At 38.0% G+C, this 21645-nt stretch overlaps 2 protein-coding genes across 2 annotated transcripts; both read right to left on the reverse strand.

Moving 5' to 3' along the window:
- Nucleotides 1-331: 331 nt before the first annotated feature.
- LOC131300888 (uncharacterized) lies at nt 332-10158 on the reverse strand. The gene is made up of 6 exons (XM_058326901.1): nt 10061-10158; nt 9752-9848; nt 1289-2674; nt 1134-1202; nt 833-1031; nt 332-647 (listed from the first exon to the last, which is right to left on the reverse strand). Exons 2-6 carry the CDS (start codon nt 9752-9754, stop codon nt 577-579), a joined length of 1728 nt encoding a protein of 575 aa, XP_058182884.1. The 5' UTR covers nt 9755-9848; nt 10061-10158; the 3' UTR covers nt 332-576.
- A 6389-nt stretch (nt 10159-16547) lies between these two features.
- On the reverse strand, nt 16548-17657 carry LOC131300890 (zinc finger protein ZAT12-like). Its single transcript, XM_058326903.1, has one exon. The coding sequence runs from the start codon at nt 17569-17571 to the stop codon at nt 17038-17040; it is 534 nt and encodes a 177-aa protein (XP_058182886.1). The 5' UTR covers nt 17572-17657; the 3' UTR covers nt 16548-17037.
- Between the last annotated feature and the right edge of the window lie 3988 nt (nt 17658-21645).

Genomic DNA, 21645 nt, shown 5'->3' on the forward strand with positions numbered 1-21645 from the left:
ACAACGGCCCAACTGAACCGAACTGGTAGGATTCACACTGAGCAGAGCCAACTCCAGCTACAAGATTCTGTATGTTAATGTAGTAGCTTTAGTAAAGTGACACTATGACAAGCACACTTTGGTTCCATCGACAGACAGATTCCTTTTTGCTCGTCAATCCCAATTGAGCATTGCGTCTCGACAAGAAACCACTACTGCTGGTTCAGACCAAGAGGAAAAGAATTATCCTAACCGGAATTTCCTCACTCACCCAAATTCCTATATCCTACATTAACACTGTATAATAACACATAATGACACCATAACTGAACTCCAGAAGCTGACTCTAGTTGCTTTGAACCAAATTTAACATTCCCCGAAACAAAATCAAAATCTGTTCATACGAGAGAACATTCCGTCCACAAAAAGAAAATAACATTGGAGTCCATGAAAGCTTAAAAGCTATAACAACAAGGATTTTGTTCCTTCGTCAAGTACCTGAAAATTGATTTAACTTCGCCATATTGGTGTATTAAATGCCTTTCACAGACCGGAGGTAAACAACTTCACAGGTTTGGAAAAGGCGAAGTTCAGATATCAAGATGCTACAGTCAATTTATCCTTCCCAAAGATACGCTGAAGCTCTCGGGTTGCAGCTTGATATGATGCTGAGAAAACCACAAAAATCATAAAAACATAAATTGGAAAAGCATCTTCAGATGAGCTATATAGTGAAAAAGGTCACAAAATACTATCTTCTTATGTCTTGTTTCATATCAACTTATCAAGAAGATAAAGAAAAAGTTTTCGCAGTTCAAAAAAAAAAAATTTATCAAAAAGATAAGAAAATCACCTTTCCAAGTACAGAAATTCTTCTGATTTATGGGGGATCCAGTGACTGTTTGAATTGCTTCAAAGAGCATCTCTTGAGGGGTATTCTTCAGCTCTTGGACCACTGCATAGATTGTCTTTCCATTCTGAAAGTAAATGTGATTATTTGGGTGCTTGGTCTTACAACCCGCATGACGCTCTAACTCATAAGCATTGAGGGACTACAAACAACAACTTGAATGGCCAGTTAGTCAAGAAACACAAGGGCTAAATATATTCGTGTACCTCAAAAAATGAAACAAAAACTAAGTACTATCACTTGCCTTAGAGAACTTGCAATCCGTGCAGCCACACAAATAACCCGTCCCTTTTACAATTCCTTTAAGACTATGCTGAATGCCACAAAAAACAACGAAGTTTCACCATAATTGACAATAACCTTGATGAATTATACTCCAATTGAAGGATTATAACTCACCTCCCGCGACCAGGAGACATACTTCACAGGAACCCCATCAAGCATACCAGTTGATAACAAGCTTTTGACATTTGAAGGGAAGTTGTTGTTAAGTGCAACCTTCTTAGAGGGCTTTGGCTCTTTACTCTTCGGAGTGTCTTTGGTTTTAGCGGTAGCCGCTGGAGCAACAATTTTATTCTTAGCCGCATTTTCTAGTCCAGGTGCTGAAGTTTGAACAGAGGGTTGATTTGCCATCAAATCATAGCCACTTGTCATCCCACCAGAGGGATTGGTCTCCGGTTCATTCTGAAAATCTCCAAAAGAATTAGTACCAGTCCCACCCTTTATGCAGTTCTCTTCCACAGACATATTTCCAGAATTTCCCTTCTCATCGGTGGTACCCCTGGGTATGACATATGTGCTGGCCGAGACAGAAGTTGGACGCATCGATATGCTATTCTCATCTCCCTTATCATAAAAGGGACCAACTGAAATGAAATTTCCATTTTCCTTGTTATAGGTAGGAACCATCGAAATAAAATTATCATGCTCCTTGTTGTCATGACTGGCAGACATGATACTCGCATTTCCCTTTTCATATCCATGACCCAGTGATACAAAAGCACCATCACCCTTGTCAAAGGGCTGGCTAATAGACAAGCTGTTGTCATAACCCTTAGAAAAATTGTGACCCATCAACATGAAACTGCCATCTCCTTTGTTGAATGTGTGATCCATGGAAACGAAATTGTCATTGGGTTTAGAGAAGGTGGGGCCCATAGAAATAGCAATCCCTTTCCCCCTATCATAAGTTGGGCCCAGAGACATGCTGTTATCAGTCTTATCATATGCAGCACCAACGGACAGATTGTTATCCCCCCAACTATAGGGGTGGCCAATTGATACAGGCGCACCATTGTCAGATGCCCCGACTTGATTGACTTTAACTCTTCTAATTCCACCATAATTGATACAGAATGAGGAATCTTGAATTGCATGTGACATAGACAAACTAACCGATGAACGGATTCCTAATTGATCCTCAAAGCCCTTCAATTCCGCGTTTAAATTCCCCATACCAGCAGTTGGAATGCTCCTATCAATGATATTGGAAGTCCTTACCATATCAGATCCAAATAGATGATCTGAAAACTGCCCTGAGACTGTCTGAAAAACTGAAGGGTTGTCCCATAGAGAAATAGAACCGTTTGGAATTCCTGACCTTGGTCTGCTGCTAACAGCTTCCATCTCTTGCCTCTTGTGCCTGAATAGTTCTAGCTCGGAAGCATCCATAAGCCACTGGTGAGGACGCTTTGGTTCAATTCTTGGAGGGTTATCGTAATTTGTGTCTCCGTCTGCTAGACACCCAGCATCCCTTGGCATCCAAAAGCTCTTGTTCTGAAAAGACTGTCAAAACACAAAAGTTAGATATCCACTATCTATTTGGTTAGGAAGTTTCCAACTTTGCTATGCTTAAATCAGTAACAGAAGAAACAACATCGTAAACCAATGACACTTTTGGGTACAAGAGAATTAAACTTGTCCAGCCGTCAAGAAGATCAACATGTCCACAAGTGTGTGCGGCATCACGAAAGAAAACATGATAAAGAGATATCAATTATCAACTACATTTAAAAATAATTACACTAATAAAGCACAATCCAAACATGTGAATGCTTGATCAGCATTTACAGTATACCCAAGGGACTATGAAAAAGGACGGAAATCTAATTCCTACCTCAACCACCTACAGAATATATGGAAGCCTAGAGAAGCAGATTGAGAATACCTTGCTATTGGAAATGCATGTTTATGCTTGAAATGCCCAGTACTTTGATGGAGAGGCTTATTTTGGATTCATTATAGAGATGATATTGCATAGCAAAACATAGTCACATGTGTTTTCCGAAACCCAAACATAAATGATGCACGAAAGATTATTGCAAATATCTTCAAGTTGAAAAATCAACAGATATGATCTGACAGGGCAATCGTTTTTCCTTTATTTTGTAGTAACGGCGTCATAACGTAAATCTTTGTCCTAAAGCATTCAAATCAGCTTATTCTTTATTTGGAGGTATATTCCATAGCAAAACACATTAACATGTGCTTTCCAAAACCCAAACATAAATAATTTCCGAAAGATTGTTGCAAATAGCTTTAAGTTGAAGAAATCCACAGATATGACCTGATAGGGCAATGGCTTTTCCCTTGTTTTGTAGTAATGGTGTCATAACGTAAATCTTTATCTTACAGCATTAAAATCAGCTTATTCTTGCTTCGGAGGATAATTCCTTAAAAAGGTTTTCAAAAATGCACCAATTTTGTTTAGTTATTGCGCATAAAACTGCAATATGTAGATGTGACTGCATGAAAAATCTATTACCTTCGCGAGTTCACTAGCAAGCAGAGTTAGTTGGACTATAGTACAGCACTAATCACGGCCATGATAAACAAGAAGCATCAGTATATTGCTTGATCTAAATTTTCGGGAAAGATAAACCACTGAGACACGCCCACCAGCCATTTGAGCTCACATGGTCCCTGGTGAAATCTGGTTTACCAAACCGCATGCATCTTCTGAAGACCTATGTTTCGTTGGGTACAAGGAATGGGAATGGGAACGTGGTACGCCACATGCCAAAATTATGGTACACTACAGGTAGGCTTCTACCGATTACATGATTAGAACTCACACTTCCAAGTGATAAACCTCAAGTAAAACTAAGTATTATTGTGAACGTGGTACGCCACATGCCAAAATTGTGGTTAGGCCAAGGGTTAATAGGTCAGCTGACACGGGTCGTTACAGTTGGAATCAAAATTAAGTGCCACAACGTGGTTTACATGGTGGGGGCCACCTCTAGAATCTGGTACAAGTACCCTAATGTGTTGTACAGAACTAAGTGCCACAACGTGGCCACCAGGGGAAAGTTGTTGGGCCAATGCAACGAGGACGTTGCATCATAAGGTAGGGAGATTGTAAGATCCCACGTCGGGACTTCAAGGGAAAGTCACGTGGTATATGTAATAAGGCCCACCAGCTTCAGATTAACCTTTTGAGCCACGTGGTTAGGCCAAGGGTTAACAAGTCAGCTAGCGCAGGTCATTACAATTACAAAGGTCGATCAAGATTTTAGTGTCTTCCATTGACCGACCATTTTCCCTTTAAGTACTTGACTACATTTGATATGCAATCAAAGGACGTAGTGTTTTCAGCCCCTAGTGTTTAAAAAACTAGATAAAATATTGAGAGGGGCCACGCGGGGTGTACTTTCTAAGGGAGGAAGGTATAATTTAGTTCAATCTCTCTAGTGGAACATTCCAAACTATTATTCATCAATTTTCGAGATTCCGATAGGACTGGCCAATAAAATATAAGATCAGGGATTTCTTGAGGGAGAGTATGGATGAAGACATTTAGTGAGCTAGAAGGTGAATTCCCGTCCAGTAAGCAAAGGGGTCTTGGTCTTGGAAACATTATGGTGAGGAATATTGCTCTTCTTGGCAAGAAGTTGTGAAGGTTTTCAATCAAGTGCGAGCGTAACTATGTATGGAATTCTATATAGTCAAGACTCAAGAGTAAATACAGGGTTTCGGATATGGTAGACTTTTGGTGGTTAATTGGGGTAACGCTCAAACTCAAAGCTATTTCTCTCCTTTGGCATTTCTCTCATTTCATACTTGTCCCCTTTTTCTCATTTCATATTCTTCCCTTTTTCTCTTGTTTGTACCCTTGAAAGTGGGTAAGGGGAGAAGAGTGTCCAATTTTTGAAGATATTTGAGCATAGAATGTTTCATTTTGCATAATCTTTCCACATTTATATCAATTAGGTCAAAGCCACAGTGTTTTGATGGTGCCTTTGATGGATATACTTGATGACATTTCCTTGAGAACTAATTGTAGTGATAAATGGATGTGGTCTCTTAACTCCTTCGGAATTTTTTTTGTACTAATCTTTTCTCAACAGAATGACCGATTTTATCCAAATGGGTTTGAAAAGCAATGGTGCCTCCTTAAGTTGAAACTTTTATATGGACTCTCACATCAAGTAGTCTCACTGTTACACGGTCTGGGGTAGAACTGAACTCCAAAAGCTAGTTGTTGAAGTGGGGTGTCCTTACGCTTATATACTTCAAATTACTTTGGTAACCAGGCGATGTGAAGCTTCTTCACACCCTTCCTCACGCGCAGCATGTTCACTCGGCAGCACCTGCCGCGTGTAGGCCCATAACATGCACCCTACCCAATCTCTACTACCTAGCTCTGATATCATGTTACACGGACTTGGGTAGAACTCAACCCCAAAAGCTAGTTGTTGAAGCGAGCGTGCCCTTACACTTATATTGTTCATATTATTTTGGTACTGAGGTGATATAGGACTTTGCTTCACACTCACGACCAATGACATCTTAAAAAGATAAAGACGTAGTTTGCAATATTAATTTGTCCTTATTGGTGCATCATGTGTGGGAGAAATAAGTAGTCCTCATATCACCTTTGCATTGCCCTTCGGCGTATCCTTTGACACTGACTTTTCCTTTTGGAGTAGATTCATTCGGTGGCTCTGGCTAATTTGTCTCAGATACTCTTCTCCTTGTGCAATATGCACTTGATAGTAGGCCAACCATTGACTCAAATTGATAAGAATCTTGCCTCTCCTTATGATTTTTGAAGGGGGTTTCGTACAATACTCGATCCCCCGACGGTCTAGTACTATCACTGGGGGCACGTATCGATGTTAAGCTTCCAGCCTTGTTATTTCTTTGGTTTGTTTTTTAAGGCTTAGGTTGCAACAAGAAGGCAAAAGCTTTGGGAATATGTGTTACCTCTTCTTAGTTACCTCTTTTGTTCTTTAGGTTCTTTGATTAGAGCAAAATACAAGTATCTTAGAGGACAAGTTTAAAGAGTCTTTGTGGGAGACAGTGAGTACTTTGTCATCCTATTGGGCTTTGGTAGATACCTTAAATTGTTGTTTTAGGGATTGGAGAGCGACATATGACATATAGCGTAAAGGCTATCTTTTTTATTTACTTTCAAAGACTTCTTGTCCTTGAATCTTATTGCACTCTTTCCATTATAATTTTATACAATCTCTTTTGTTTCTGATATTAAAAAGATAAAGAGAGGGCACAAAAGCCCTGAAGAAGTATTAATTTTGCAGGACAACAAATAAAAGCTCCAAAGAAGCATTATTGACCTCGCCAAATGGACACCATAACAAATAAACCCTCAAATACATGCATTTAGTTCATTCATTGCTTTAGATTTATGTTCACATGGTTGCATGTGTTTACTGTTATTTCTGCATTGACAATGCATATCGGAACAGAATGAATTAGGAGGAGGAGTATAGTGTAACATAGATATATTGAATATGACATTTTGTTACAGGTTTTAAGGGTTGTGACACCAATGTAGGTCGAGGTCTCACGCATCTAACCAGCTTGTGTGGTTCATGAAGTCTCTCCTTCTTGCCTTGGGTTGAGCAATCCCTTTCTTCTTTGACTTTTGCTTCGTTCTTTCCTCATATAAATGACCCAATGAGCTCAATAGTTCATCAGAACTTCTCCTCTTCTCCTATATGCTCCCAAAAATACTCTTTCACCTCCAACCTTCCTATGCTCGATTGGATGGCTGTTTGACCGATCAAAGAGTGTGATGGTGTTGATCGCCAGAACTTCGAAGGGTAAAACAAGTAGAATCTTAATATGCTTTTCCTTCCGTATGGTTTAGCAATCCATGCTTCTAATAACATGGTCTAACGCCAAGACATTCCAAGTAATTCCATGCTATCTTGAGTCCATCAAGGATAAAATACAACTGTAGGGCCATAACTAACCAAGTATATAAAGAACTTCAACACAAAACATATGTATAATATTCAACCATACTATTTAAGTTGGTCCAAAATGACCCCAACAAAACTGGAATTTTCTTCCAGAATATTGTATGGAGGCAGAGGGTGGAAAGCCGTATGCCTAATATCAAATACAAGAGATAAGTGGAAACCAGGTTTATCTAATAAAGCTAATATACCCTACAAAATCAACCAATGACTTCACATAAGGAACTACCCCAATCATCCAATAATGGAAGACATTAAGCAATAGCTAAATCTACAAACCCGAACCCTACTCTAGTCCAAGATACACACCTATGCCTCCCCCACCACACATTCCAAGGAAGGCATCGGGAAGTAACTATCAATACATTCCTGAACTTTTCGAAACACAACCACAAGGCCTCAGGCTTACGCCTCTTCAAAGAAACACTAACATAGAGAAAGAAGAGATTTATTTGCAACTCATCCACCGCGTATTCCTCCCTCTTAGCAGTTGCTGCCCTCCATTGCAATAGTCCATACACAGAAAACAAAAAAGAAAGAAAGGAAGGAAGAAACACAAAGAACCTAAAGGGTATAGAAGATGAAACAACAGCTTCTCAAAAACTGTATAGGTAACTCCCCCATCGTAACTTTATAAAGCACTAGGACATTTAGATCCATTGGAGCCAAAAACTACCGAACCAAATTGGATTACCTCTCTATGAGTCACAAAATGAGTTCAATTATTAGGATAATATGCCATAAAGGTTTCAATATATTAGCTGGGATCCCACTCAATAGATTCATCCTCTCCAATCAGCTCTCAAAAGGATACATCGTCGGCTAAATCCAAATTAAGATGGTTATCTTGGTCATTTTCAGGTAGGCATCACAAGCCAATCATTTTCATCCTGAATAACGTAACTATTACTTCAATCAAAACCATATTCTAATTACACTGGTTGAATTAATCAGCAGATAATAAACTATAGACACTCAAATATATAGGTTGATGAAGTTATCTTGTTCACAGATTGGCCTTGCTTACATATAAATCATTTGATTATATGCCTCCTGGAATCCTTAAGGGCTAGAAACAACGTGCAAAGAGAAAACAAAATCAAGAGACAACGAAGCTCTCTGCTTGGCACGATGATCTTTGTGAGCCCTATCAACATTTAATGCACAGTCGTAAACATGAAAACACGTTTAAAGAATCAGATATGCAACGTAAGCAAAATCTAGCACTTTAATTGCAATTTATCCTAATCACGATGATCAATGTGAGCCCTATCATAATTTAATGCATGTTCGCCAACATGCAAAAACGTTTAAAAAATCAGACATACACATTGAAATCTAGCACTTAGACACAATTCATCTTAATTAGATGATTCATCCAAAAACAGCAAGGTAGCTAGCATAAGGGAGACAACTAAATTTCCAACTATAAATCCAAAATTTCTGATATGTTGATCATACAATGCATTTATTCTAATGCAGGAAGGAAAAAATTGAATCTAGCTGGAGCCTAGAACTGATTCTCTACACAAGTCACTAGCTTACTTGCAATTAAATACTTTCAAGTTTCAACCACCAATATCAAGGACCAAAAGCGGCAATTGGAACGGTTGTGTAGCTACACTAAAGTGTACTGAGATTGTTAAAAAAGCTAAAATTTCAGAGATAGAGATCAACTTTTAAGTCTTTTCATTGCCGAGCAAAAAATAATAATAATTAAGTCTTTCCATTTCCTTCGGTTAAAAAAATAAATAAAAAGTAGGTGTGACCAAGCACCCTTCCTGGTATGACCAAAGGCATTAGGCCTAACAGGCCTGACAAACCGGGGCAGCCGATTTAAAGGTTGTGTAACTGCAGTCAAAGGTGGTGAGGTTTTGATTTCAATTCCTACGGAGAGAAAGTTGATACATTTGTTGATGTGTTGGATTGGGATTAAGGTGGTATAGAGTCTTCTAAAACGTGACCAAAAAAAGGCCCCACAAATACACAAAAAATTCAATGTTCTAAAACAAGGAATTAATCGGCGATTAACCGCCGATTAATCGTTGGCGGAGCCTATCCGATTAGATCCGACTAACGATTAATCACCGAGTACTAATTAATATGCGCCAATTAATTGCCGATTAATCGCTCGAAGGTGGTTGACCGCCCGACTAGCGCTAAGCGACTTTTAGAACATTGAAAAGATTACAATCAAACTGGCCAAACAGGAAAGAATTAGACAATAATAAATCATTGTGGAAACTTTATAACCAACTAAAAACCAATTGGCAATGAGTGAAGAAATCCCTCATGTTATTGAGTAATCACCCATTCCACTCCCACGCAATGTGGGACTATATTTCCTTAACATCCCCTCACGTTCAGCTGTATTTGGTATTTGAGATCTGTCACGTGTAGCTTCTTTTGGGTCTATCATCGTACAGCCTTTTGTGCTGGTCTGTCATCGTGGAGTGTAGATTATAAATTTTAAATTGTGGGGGTCATCGTGGAGTGTAGATTATAAATTTTAAATTGTGGGATAAAATGGGTCCCGCTCTGATACCTATAGTCCAGGTGAAGAAATGAGTAAATAAAATGCCCAAAACAAAACTCCCTTAGAAAAGCCTCAATCAGAAAAGAAAAGAAAGCCCACCATTTTTCACACCACTTTTGCTCTTCCTTTTGATCAAAGTGAATTCACAGAGTCAGCTACAAACCAAAATGCCTCCTCACAATCCTTCAAGCAAAACCTAGCAAGAGAACAACAGTAAACAAAACTTGACGTCCGAAATCTGGATTAAACCGCAATTGAATTACAAGGATTACACGTTATGCATATATCTATACATAAAAAAACAACATGCATTGTATGAACCATCAAGGAGATGAAACTCAATCAAACGACAGAGAAGAATGTGAAGGCTAAACGGTACCAGTGAGAGAGTTTGAAATGTGGAAGTACCTGAGACGCCCCCGGAGGAGATTTCCGGCGACCCCACGCCGGAGAAAACAGAGCCGAAGTTTTTTTTATACTAGAATGGAGAAATGAAAGGAACTGAGAGAGAGTGAGACTTTTAAACTGCTGAAGAAAGCTATGGTGTGGTTTCGTGTACCATTAACCTATGAGTTGAATTTTCTATACGTACACGTGGCATGCAGAGACGTTAAGATGGGTTGCCCATTTGTGAAAAAAAAAAAAAAAGGAACCCAGGGTCTCTGAGCCATATATGCTCGGCAATAGACGGCTCAGATTTCATCTCGATAATGCACGATTGGACGGCTGAAGTCTGTTCGGCCGAGATGAAATTTGAGCTGTTCATTGCCAAATATGGACAGCTCGGATGGGTGTTGTCCCGTACAAACTCAACTTCGTGTTCGAAGCTGTTTGTAGAATCATGTACATCAAACGGTTCTAGATTTAATTGTATCTAGAGTCATACTTTTAAAGTTGTGTTGACAACTTTGCTCATTTGTGAATAAGAGATGGTGTCTCTCTAATTAACTAGTTAAGGTTTTTGTGGGTGCTTTATGGGCCTGCAAAGATGGTCGCAATTGTTCACTTTTAATATTTTATCGTGATCGAGATCCATGCCGGGATAGTGTTCTAATCAAGTGTGTCGACATATTTTTCCCTAACATAAGCGGGTTTGGAAACCGTAGTTATCGATTTCCAATCGACATAATTTTTGGTATTACTAATGTTCTCGACAAGATTTAAAATATGATTATCCATTAAAAGGGGCTCGTTTAAAACTGGGACCAAATTTCTTATGAAAAGCGGTGCAAAAATTGATAAGCATCAACAAAATTCGTGAACTGAAAATCTAAAAGAGAGCAAATTTTCAAATCTCATGCCTTGATCATCGACCATTCGATTGGCCATATGCGTTAATCGTGTGCCGAAAACCACAGGATTTTAGGTTTGTTTTCCCAATTACACGTTTCGTCCTTTCATGGCCATGATTTCGCAAACGTGACCTTTGGATTGTAACCGGGGAGGGCTTATCGTCTGAAACTCGACGCAGCTTAAGAGATTCGGTTCACGACGTGGCCATAACTCATTGGTCAAGTAAATTGATAGTAGAAACAGCCGTACGAGCATAAAACCTATATAATTCGTCCACGTGTATGATCAGGTTGTTGCCTTCCCGTAACTTGTTCCACAGGAACACCACCTTTTAAAGTCTTACCTTATTTTTTTTCTTCCTTTTCAGAGAGAAAATTTTAATGTGAAAACAAAGAGAACCACTATAATTTTAATTTCATAATCTGAGCCCTTTACTTATCAAAAAAAAATCTTAGCCCTTTTATTACTATAAAGGTGAAAAAAAATTGAATGTGAAAACAAGTTGACAGGCTATCTATAGCGATGTTAACAAGAAAAGCGCTAACCGTTGTCTTAAGGAGAGTATATAACGTGGAAAAAGTGTATTGATATTCGAAAAAGTGGAGTGGTATCCGTGAAGATGTATAGATATCCAATTCGAATCTTATATGCGTATTATTCACCGCCTAATGAGCTATCGTTAGCAAAACTATTTTACCAATTTGATCATACACGGCCTTGTTCTGTTAAGGAAAGTAAGTACTTACTTATTTTTTAAAATTAAAAGTGATGTATTGTGAGAGAATAATCTATCTCGTAAAATAAAAAATGATTACTTAAAAAATAAAAATTTTAGCAAAACGGGACCTTATTTGAATGAATACTGGATTTTATAGTATGAAACCCGTAGTTTAACGGCTCAAATAATCCAATTGAACTGTGCGTGACTCTCGCTTTTGCCTCACGCGGTAATCATGTGAAAGGTTTTGACAGTGAGGCAGTGAAGCTTTACTCTCACCGAACATAGAATCTCAATCTCTCCGATAAATTTCTTCTGAGTTTTCTAGTCCCGGTGTGGCATGCTTTTGACCGGACTGAGGAAAAGAATAGTCAAGGTGCGCATAAACTTACTCGAACACCTTTGACCAGTCGGGAAAAAAAATCTCTAGATTCTCAAAAGTTAGCAAATTGACGGCGATGAGATTGGCCATCATGGTAAAACGTTGTAAAAGTGATCTTAGTCACATATTTCTTCGAAATGCTCTGCGTTTTCGCTTTCAATTCTCACATTGCGCTCGCGGGCTCGCAAACTTTAGTAATTTGTGATGTGTTTCAAAGACGTTTTCACGATCGCACTCGCACTCTTATCCACGCACGCGAATTACGTGACTTTAGGAGATGACACCAAGCACACTGAACGGTCTGCACTAGTTTCTGTTGAAAAGTAATGAGAACACTCCAGAAAGCAGATTACAAAAAGTTGAATCCAGATTACATCGGATTTAATGAGTAACTGATAGGATGCAATTAATGTTAAGTAACCGATAAATTGTCGATTGTATGCTGATATGATCTCATTTTTGGGTTTTTTTGAAGGGCATTAATGAGCAACAAGTTAGCCATTGCACCTACCAAAATCTCAATAAGTAAAAGCTAGCTGATTAGGCCTTTTTTTTTCTTTTTCTTTTTTTTTTTGGTAATGTAAGGTGTCTCGGGTCAACTTGCGCGCACCTCGAACTAATCCATATAGCCCCTTCCACGGTTGTTTCACACGCTTACGGGTGGGGTGAGATGACTCCAAGAGTTATTAGCAACAAGAATCGAATCTGAGACCTAAAGACGGAGAGAACGCTTAAGTCTCAGGCCAAGACCACTTGACTAATCCCTTCGGCTTAAAGCTGATTAGGCCTTGGGCCCTTTAACCAGCGGATATGTAATCGAACTCTTTCCCTCATAGCAATAATTCGAGTTGAAAATGGTCCCATGACAGGATTTTACTCCATGATCCATCTTTACTTTGATCATTTGTTGAAGCAATAATTCGAGTTGCTTCCCGAAAGTAAATTTCTTAAAAGCTTCTTCTTCTTCTTCTTCTTCTTTTGTCTTTTTGTAATAAAGAGTGGCCAGGGCCAGTTTACATATCTCAGACTAATTCCTTTCGCATGCTTGCGCGATGAGGTGAGATGGCCCCAAGAATTCCTAACAGAGAAAATTGAACATGAAACCTTGGCGGGAACAAGCTCCTAAGGAGTATAATTTCTGCTGCTTATGGCAACAGTCAATTCGTTTCCGCTAAATCGTATGTTTGTTGATATATGTTAGGACAACAATTTGCCTAGAAAACTTTACTTTTAGTTCATTTAGTAAATATAACTTCGTGAAAATCACCACTAAGTCCTAGGCCAACCCCTTGGGTTCAGATTACTTGGTAAAAGCTTTGGTTCAGTATGTACTTAACTAGTTTGATCATGTTTAAAATCTAACCGTTGATTACTTCAGATTCTAATTCACGAATCGTTTCAGATTAAGTTAGTTTTTTTTTTTTAATTTTCATGGATTAAGTTAGTTGAGTCTCATAGTATCATCATATCCCCCCTGTTTTATACAGTGTGAATGCATTTAATATTTTAATATATAAAGGAAAATTCGGGGATAGTTCTGATTTCTGATTGAGAAAATATTACACACATTCAATGCATGCATATCCCATTACTAAAATCCAATTCGATAATCCGAAAAAAAAAGGCTCTCCAAAAGTCCAAACTAGAACTGAAAAAGCATACGTGTTGTTGTACTGATTCCATCTTTTATCATCGTGCTAATGAAATTTTCTTTTGCTGATAAAAAAAATGTGGTGTTGTATGGGTAGAAACGCCGCTCTTGTTTAAGCAATAAAAAACTTACTTTTGAATTTCTGTTGCACCCAAAAAAATAAAAATAGCTTACTTTCTCCTTTTAAAAAATGAAATTGATTTTCACACTTCTCTTTTGTCCAAGTGCACTCCATTTTTTGTCTTCATTCTTGTAGAATTACAAAACTCGGAATTCCGGGGGGGCAACATAGCTCCGCCCCTGGTCATACCGCACGACTATTTTGGTATCGATAAGGGACTCCACCACACATATATCGGGATCGATGCTAACTGCTAAGGAATGATCCATTATGGGTGGGTGGTGTTAAAGAGGGTTTAGCTCCGGTAAATACTATGGAGACTCAAATCTGAACCTTCTCCAATCAAGTCCGAGTTTTTACAACTAAACCAACCGCTGGTTGGTTAGTTTTAATAAATAGAAAAAGTTTTTTCCTGTTGATCCGGACAAGGGGTTGTTCAAACAGCCAGCCCCCTTCACGAGTTTTTTTGGAAAATTCGAATCGTACATCTTGTAGGGTCCGCAAAATAATGTAACTACACAAAAAATCAACTTGTCGGGCTATCGATAAGTATGTCAAAAAATGAGTTTTTACATGAAAAAATGAACGACCATGATCTGTCTACTATTTTTAAAGTTAAACTGTTCACGGTCGTCCATTTTTTGTCTTCATTCTTGTAGAATTACAAAACTTGAAAGCTCGGGAGGGGGGGACATAGCTCCGCCCCTGGTCATACTGCACGACTATTTTGGTATCAATAAGAGACTCCACCGCACATATATCGGGACCGATGCTAACTGCTAGGAATGATTCATTATGGGTGGGTGGTGTTAAGAGGATGTTTAGCTTCAGTAAAAGACTATGGAGACTCGAATCTGAACCTTGTCCAATCAAGTCCGGAGTTTCTACAACTTAACCAACCGCTGGTCGGTTAGTTTTAATAAATAGCTTTATAAAATTTCAAATTCTTCACAAAAAAAACCCCTAAGCCCACCTCAAAATAGTCTGGCCCGAAAGAGGAGAGGGCCCAAGAGCTATGTCATCAAGAAAGAAGGCCCAACTTAGTGTGGACTGGGCTCTCAGCGAACATCTTGACTTCAGGGTCCAATTGATTAGTATGGGCTTCAAAGTTCAAACAACTGCAATTATAACAAGAAATAAAGAGATGGGGGCTGCAGTTTTCCCCCCTCCCTTTGGAGGAAATTTTCAATGCAATGGTTATCCGTAATGTCTCTCTCTTATGGGGTGAGGCCTACACATACATAAGACCCACATCATGTAAGTGGGCGTTGCAAATAAAATTTGCATTGATTTTTTTTTCCTTACTCTATCTTCAAATAATAACACAGCTTCATCTTTTTTCCCCGAGAAAAACAGAAAGAACAACAAGCTAGTCTTTCTTGCATACAAATGTGTTGTTGGCAATTAGAACTTATGCACACAAGGTCGGATCAAGATGTCGTACACACACCCAACAACTTATGCATGTGCACTCTGTACGTTCTTCTTGTGTCAAAGAGAACGTACAGAGTATACATGCATCACATTACTTGAGTTCTATAAATATGCATTGAATGAATTTGGATCACTTAAAAGATTAAAGTGTTAGATCTATTTGGCATCAATCATATCAAGACTAGATCACTATTGTTTCCATCCGATTTGCGGCTTAACAATGTTCACACATGTCCCCATAATATTTTTCTCATGTTTCATCCGAACATCGAACTTCATTCATTCGACTCCCCAACAACTCAAACTCCCTCTCGATTCTGATCTCTTACTTTCCAACACCATTTCCAAGCTAGAATCATTCACTGCATATTTCCAAACCGAGTTCGGATCTGATCCAAATTGAATCCGGTCCATTAATTGATAGGTCTGTGCCTACGGAATTAAGTCTTTTTGGCCTCCCTCACCTCTCCATCCTTAACAACTACATTTCTGCATGCATGTCTGACTAAGGCTCCGTTTGTTTGGGCATAAAATGTTTTCCGGTAAAATATTTTATCTATTTCCGATATTTGGTTGTGTAAAAAGTGAGAAAAATATTTTACATATAAACCATTTTTCATTAATTGGATAAAAATGACTTACTCTTAAATCTTCTGTAAGTTATTTTCCGAAATGAACCCGTTGCCCTCTACTGTAATTTTCACTGCTCAGTTTCCTTGATCGTCGGTCCTGACCCACGTTCAATTCCAATGTTCTCAGATCTCTCCCTCACCTCTCCATCCTTAACAACTACATTTCTGCATGCATGTCTGACTAAGGCTTCGTTTTTTTGGGCATAAAATGTTTTCCGGTAAAATATTTTATCTATTTTCCGATATTTGGTTGTGCAAAAAATGGGGAAAATATTTTACATATAAATCATTTTTCATTAATTGGATAAAAATGACTTACCCTTAAATTTTCTATAAGTTATTTTTCGAAACCCGTTGCCCTCTACTGCAATTTTCACTGCTCAGTTTCCTTGATCGTCGGTCCTGACCCACGTTCAATTCCAATGTTCTCAGATCTCTCCATCAATTAAGCCCCCCCCTCTCTACACTATTTGTCAATTTTTGAAAATATTTTCAATTGTCAACCAAACACTATAAAATAAAAGTTTGAAGTTTATTTTCAGAAAAAAAATATTTTACATCGAAACAAATGGAGCCTAAAATTGTGTTTTTCTTCAATGATTTCAACTAAGATCCTAATATATACATCAAATTATCAAAAATCTGGGTCGGCCTAAATCTCGATGAGGCCTCAAGATCGCTCTAATGGCTTAAAATTCGATATTTCTTCGATCTCATATATACTGGGAATTATTTCGTGCAGAGCTCGACCATTAATCCGGGAAGAAAAAAAATTAGTACTCCTCCACATTACTCCTTGACAAATATACAAAATATTACAAATAAATAAATCCCAATATTAACCTAAATGAAACATCCAAAAAAAACCTGATTTTGATATGTCCATGCAAAAAATTAAAGGGAAAATGACGGCGCAGGACATGTTTTAATAATTAATACCCACCAAAGACATGTTAAAAATATTTTTTTATGCTGAAAATGTCCTTAAAAGAGTATTAATTATCAAAACACGTCATTAACCATCATTTTCCCTCTATTAAATAAACAAGAATGTCGATCCTCGATAACTCGACACTAACCTCTTCATAGTGAGTAACTATTCAGTGCCCGGGACATCACGTGGTGGTGCCATAATTTTCCTCGATAATTCCCCATCACAGATAACAATGAAGCATAGGAGGAGCCACCTTCTCCATCTGAAACTCCAGCCCATTTTCTCCCGGACTCAAGTTCAAGTCCAAGCACAACACCGTCCTATTAATACTACTCGACTTCTTCACCACCGTCACCCGCGGCAGCGACAGGCTCAGCTCCGGCGGTTCTTTCTCGTCGACGGCCGCCCTGTGCCGCCTCATGTGGCCACCCAGAGCCTGTCCTAGCGCGAACTCCACCCCGCAGATGGGGCACTCGTGGACTTTAGGCTTCTCCGGCGACGACGTCGTCTCGATGTGGTGGTTCGGCTCCCCTCCCATCACCACCCTCGACCGCTTGTGGCTGGCGCGGTGCCCGCCGAGCGCTTGGAACGACGAGAACTGCCGGTTACACGTCTTGCACTCGAAGACCCGGTCCGGCCGTCCCGTGGAGGCGCACTGGAAGCCCGCGCCGCTGCCGCCGCGGGACAGGAGCACTAAGTAGTTGGCCATGGTTGTTAAGGTGTCTAGATCTCCTTCTCTACCTCTCTTCATCATGATTAGAAAACAGGGCGGAATTGGAAAGAAATATTTTTTTGGCTGGGAAGTTGTTTTGCTTTACACTCGTGTTAACGGTTGTGTATACTTAACAGGTTTTATTTATAGGAGTTGTGGGTGTTTCTTGAATCTTAACTCGTGGAGTTTGACCTCTGGCTAGAATGAAGTGAGGTCATGGCTCAAGTAACGGGGGCAAAAGCGTAAATTGGTTGTACTAAAATTAAAAAAGATCTTTGCTTACCTCCGTGAATGATGTGAAAAAAATGACCAACATGTTCAGTTTTCTTCGGCACGCGTTTCACGGATATTTCCGAGCGGCATCTGGCTGTTTATCTCAGCACGGACAGTTCGTATTGAATCTGAGTACATACAGATCTGAACCGTTCATTACTCGGTCAAGATTCAAGCTGTCGATTCCCGAAATGAACGGTCAGATCGACAGCTCAACACCATTATCAAGCACCTCCGCTTGGCAGCATCTCTCAATCCCGGCTTCATTAGGGTTGTGTTATCATTTTTCTAGTTAAAAAAGTGTGAATGGGGATTGGGGAGGGCCGTCATGGACCACGCAAGCTTGACCGCAGTGGCTTTAGCGCCAACAAACAGAGACGACTGTAGTGAGTCGTGACTGGCGAGCCACGAGAGAGTCAGTCTTTTGGAACGTTCGCCCATGACCCATCTAGAAGAAGAAGATTTCTCGCACCAAGACGTGCGTTCCACGTTGGTAGTTTTTAGATTTTTAGATTTCTTTTTTTTTCAAGGAATCAATTGAAAGAGACACTCGCCCTAATTTCTTAGCAATCGATCTTGACAATTAATGGTTGAAATATAATTTTTAATTATGATCGGTTAAAATCATTTATTATCGATCATAATTGATTTTTAATGTGAACCATTGATTGATGAGATCGACGGCTGTGTATCGCTCTACACGTGCACTACCCGATGGTGCACTATAGTACCCCTGAATCCCTATTGCGTATATCTTTCAATCTATACTGTTTTTCATGATTTCGACAACTTTGTACAGTATTATAGAACAAATTGAAATCTATCAAATAATTAAGATCCATATTGCATATTTTTTGAGATTCACAATTGGAAGATATAAGCCATTAAAAATTGACACGAACATTAAAAAAAAAAGACAACCAAAATGGGACGGAGGAAGTATTAATTTTTACTAGATTTTGGTCAAATGTCTCATCAATTACACTCTTTTCGCGATGAGAGGAATCAGAACTTTTTCGGTCTTTTCTTTGTCTTATGTATTTTTTTCGATTTTGATCTATATTTTTAATTTTTTTCGATTTCTTTCATCGAGACGAAGCAAGTTAGTAATTTAAAATTTTGACTCAAATCTATTTGAAATTAAGAAAAATAACCAAATTTTGTGCCAAAAAATCTCCAATAAGTAGGCCAAAGGTACCAAACTATATTTGTCACATTCTCGGACCGTATTTGACTCGGAAAAAAAGGTCGATTATACATGCATGCACTTCGCTTAAGACAAATATAACTGGGATTATCTTGTTTGTCAAAAAAAAATTTAAAAGACAAATGTAATCCTACGTCTTTATTAAGTATTTTTGAACTTTGAGATTTAGGCTCCGTTTGTATTCTTTTTCGACTTTCACATCGAGCCCCACCAATGTTATGTAAAAATTACACTACCAAGTTTAGTAGTAACAAATATTTCAACAAATGGGGCAAATAATTCAACAAAAATAAATTGTCGAATAATTGAGGAATTATTTTCTTACCAGTGGAAGTCAACATTTGATACCGTACATGCAGTTTGACATCATGTATCACATTAATTAATAAGCCCCCACCTTTCTTTCTTTTTTTTCCAATTTTTGGAAAATGACTAATATGGGCTTCTTAGACTTCTTTGAGACAAAGTCTAAGCTCAGCTTACTAAATTAATGGTATTAAAATTGACTTCAGTGGCGACCATAAATAAAAAATTAATACGGAGTAATAAAATTCCCGACATCATGACTTATTGCTGATATCATCATCGACGTAATTAGGTAGTCTTTCTGAAATATTCATGGTAGTAATGCTACGCAAAATATTCGCCATATATCTGGCTGGGTGGAGCTTTCGTTTTTTTCTTTATTGTGATGCACGATGTTCCAGGTCAGCTTGTGCACACATCGGACTAATCCCTACAGCCTGCTCCTGCAGTCGTTTCACATGCTTACATATGCAGGAGGGTGAGGTGACTGCAAGAATTGCCAACATTTAAGGAGAATTATTCGAACCTGAAATCTTAGAAAGAGACAAACTCCGAAGTAACAATGCCAAGACCGCTAGTCTTAATTTCCGAGTCGCCTTTCAATTATAGTTGCTAATCATGTGTTTATGCTTAATAACTAAGGTTAAATGGACAAATTACTTATGGCTCCGGCTCTACTACTAGTTCGATTGGATGCCCCGATAAGAAGAAACTAGCTTGCTTGGATATTGTAACGATCCGGATTTTTGACCCAATTTTTTTTAATACAAATTTATATTGTTAAATTTTTAATTCAATAATTAATTAAATTGAATAATTAAAATATATTATTATGTGTACAATTGATATTATTTACACTATTGTATAAGATATGTATTTAAACTTTAGATATACGAATCAGTGATTCATATTTATCTCTTATCTTTCCTATCTAAACCCTAAGTAGAACTCTATTCAAACTAACTCTTCACTTCTCTATCTCTCATCCTATACATAAAAGCGTCCAGATACATTCTCACCATGTACATACATGCGTCCACATACATTAGAATTGAAAACTCCCCCCAAATGTGGCACTTGTCCCCCATCTTTTTATCATTATCAGTATCACTCTCTTTCCTCATTCCACCACTTCTACACTTATCATCTCACATTCTCACTACCTTATTCTCTCTCATTATACATACCCACATAATCCAAAAATTGAACACCAGTATATTATTTTACTCTCAATTATATTGTTAAGTCTAGAATAGAGAGAGAGAGAGAGAGAGAGAGAGAGAGAGAGTTGTGAGTTTTGTGGATACACCGCTGCTACGGGCCCTGTTGGAGTGCCACCGGACACTGCCTTGAGATTTCAGAACCACCATGGCGATCTACGAACACCGTACAACACTTATCCGGACTTAGAATCGCGTTTGAGGTAGTTTTCCGAAAACCCAAAACCTTTATCTGCATTTTAATGGAGTTACTTAGATTTAAAGTTTATTGAAGACGATGATCTGCTGTTAAATTGTTAATTTATTTTTAGTCCTGTTTATATTAAAATTTAGCCTGGTTGTGCTGGAATGATTAGTGTTATACCCTGTGAAAATTTATGATCGTTTAACAAATGTTTGATTGTGAAATTATTATTGATGTTGCATTGTTAATTTGTATTTGAATGGACGTTTACGTGGTTAATAAATTATTGGAGTAGATAAATATTTATGAAACATTAACAAGAATATTTTATAAGTAAAACTTTATTTAGATTGTAAACAAGAAATATTTTAGATTATATATTAGTTAATCTTTAACTCTAATAAATATTGACTAAAATAGCCTCGCATAATTTTATTGTTATAAAAATCTCATATTAATATTTAATATAGTTAGTAAATGCTAAATTTAGCAATAAGTATTTTTCAATAAAAAAATTAGTTTGTAAAATCTATAAATAATATGAGAGTTAAAGAAAATATTTAAATAGTAAAAATGTTTTATAAAATTTCTAAATGAGAGAAATAGACTTAATTTTAAGTGTAGTAATTAATTATTTAACTGAATATTATTTTGTTACTCACATGATTAATTCTATGGTAGGATAAATTTTATTGCATGGTTATGTGTTGTTAGCATGTTAGTACTTTTAGTTGAAATGTTGAACTGTGTGGTATTTTGTTGTGATTGTAGATTGAACAAATAGGTTCCCGGGGTGGTTACGAGTAGTGAATCATGTAGACGATGATAAGTAAATGGAAAATGGTAAAGTGTTGGAAGTGTGATTGTGTGGATTGTGATTTGAGCCATGGTGATGGCAAGGGTAACCTATGGGGCCCTGTGTTGAA

Source organism: Rhododendron vialii, chromosome 9a, assembly GCF_030253575.1.
Source record: "Rhododendron vialii isolate Sample 1 chromosome 9a, ASM3025357v1".
NCBI classification, from domain to species: domain Eukaryota; kingdom Viridiplantae; phylum Streptophyta; class Magnoliopsida; order Ericales; family Ericaceae; genus Rhododendron; species Rhododendron vialii.

Coding starts and splice junctions, on each gene's coding strand:
- LOC131300888 (XM_058326901.1), bottom strand. Junction 1,203..1,288: donor ATGTCTCCTGGTCGCGGGAG/GTGAGTTATAAT, acceptor TGTGGCATTCAG/CATAGTCTTAAAGGAATTGT. Junction 1,032..1,133: donor CGGATTGCAAGTTCTCTAAG/GCAAGTGATAGT, acceptor TGTTGTTTGTAG/TCCCTCAATGCTTATGAGTT.
- LOC131300890 (XM_058326903.1), bottom strand. CDS start 17,571: ATGATGAAGAGAGGTAGAGAAGGAGATCTAGACACCTTAACAACCATG.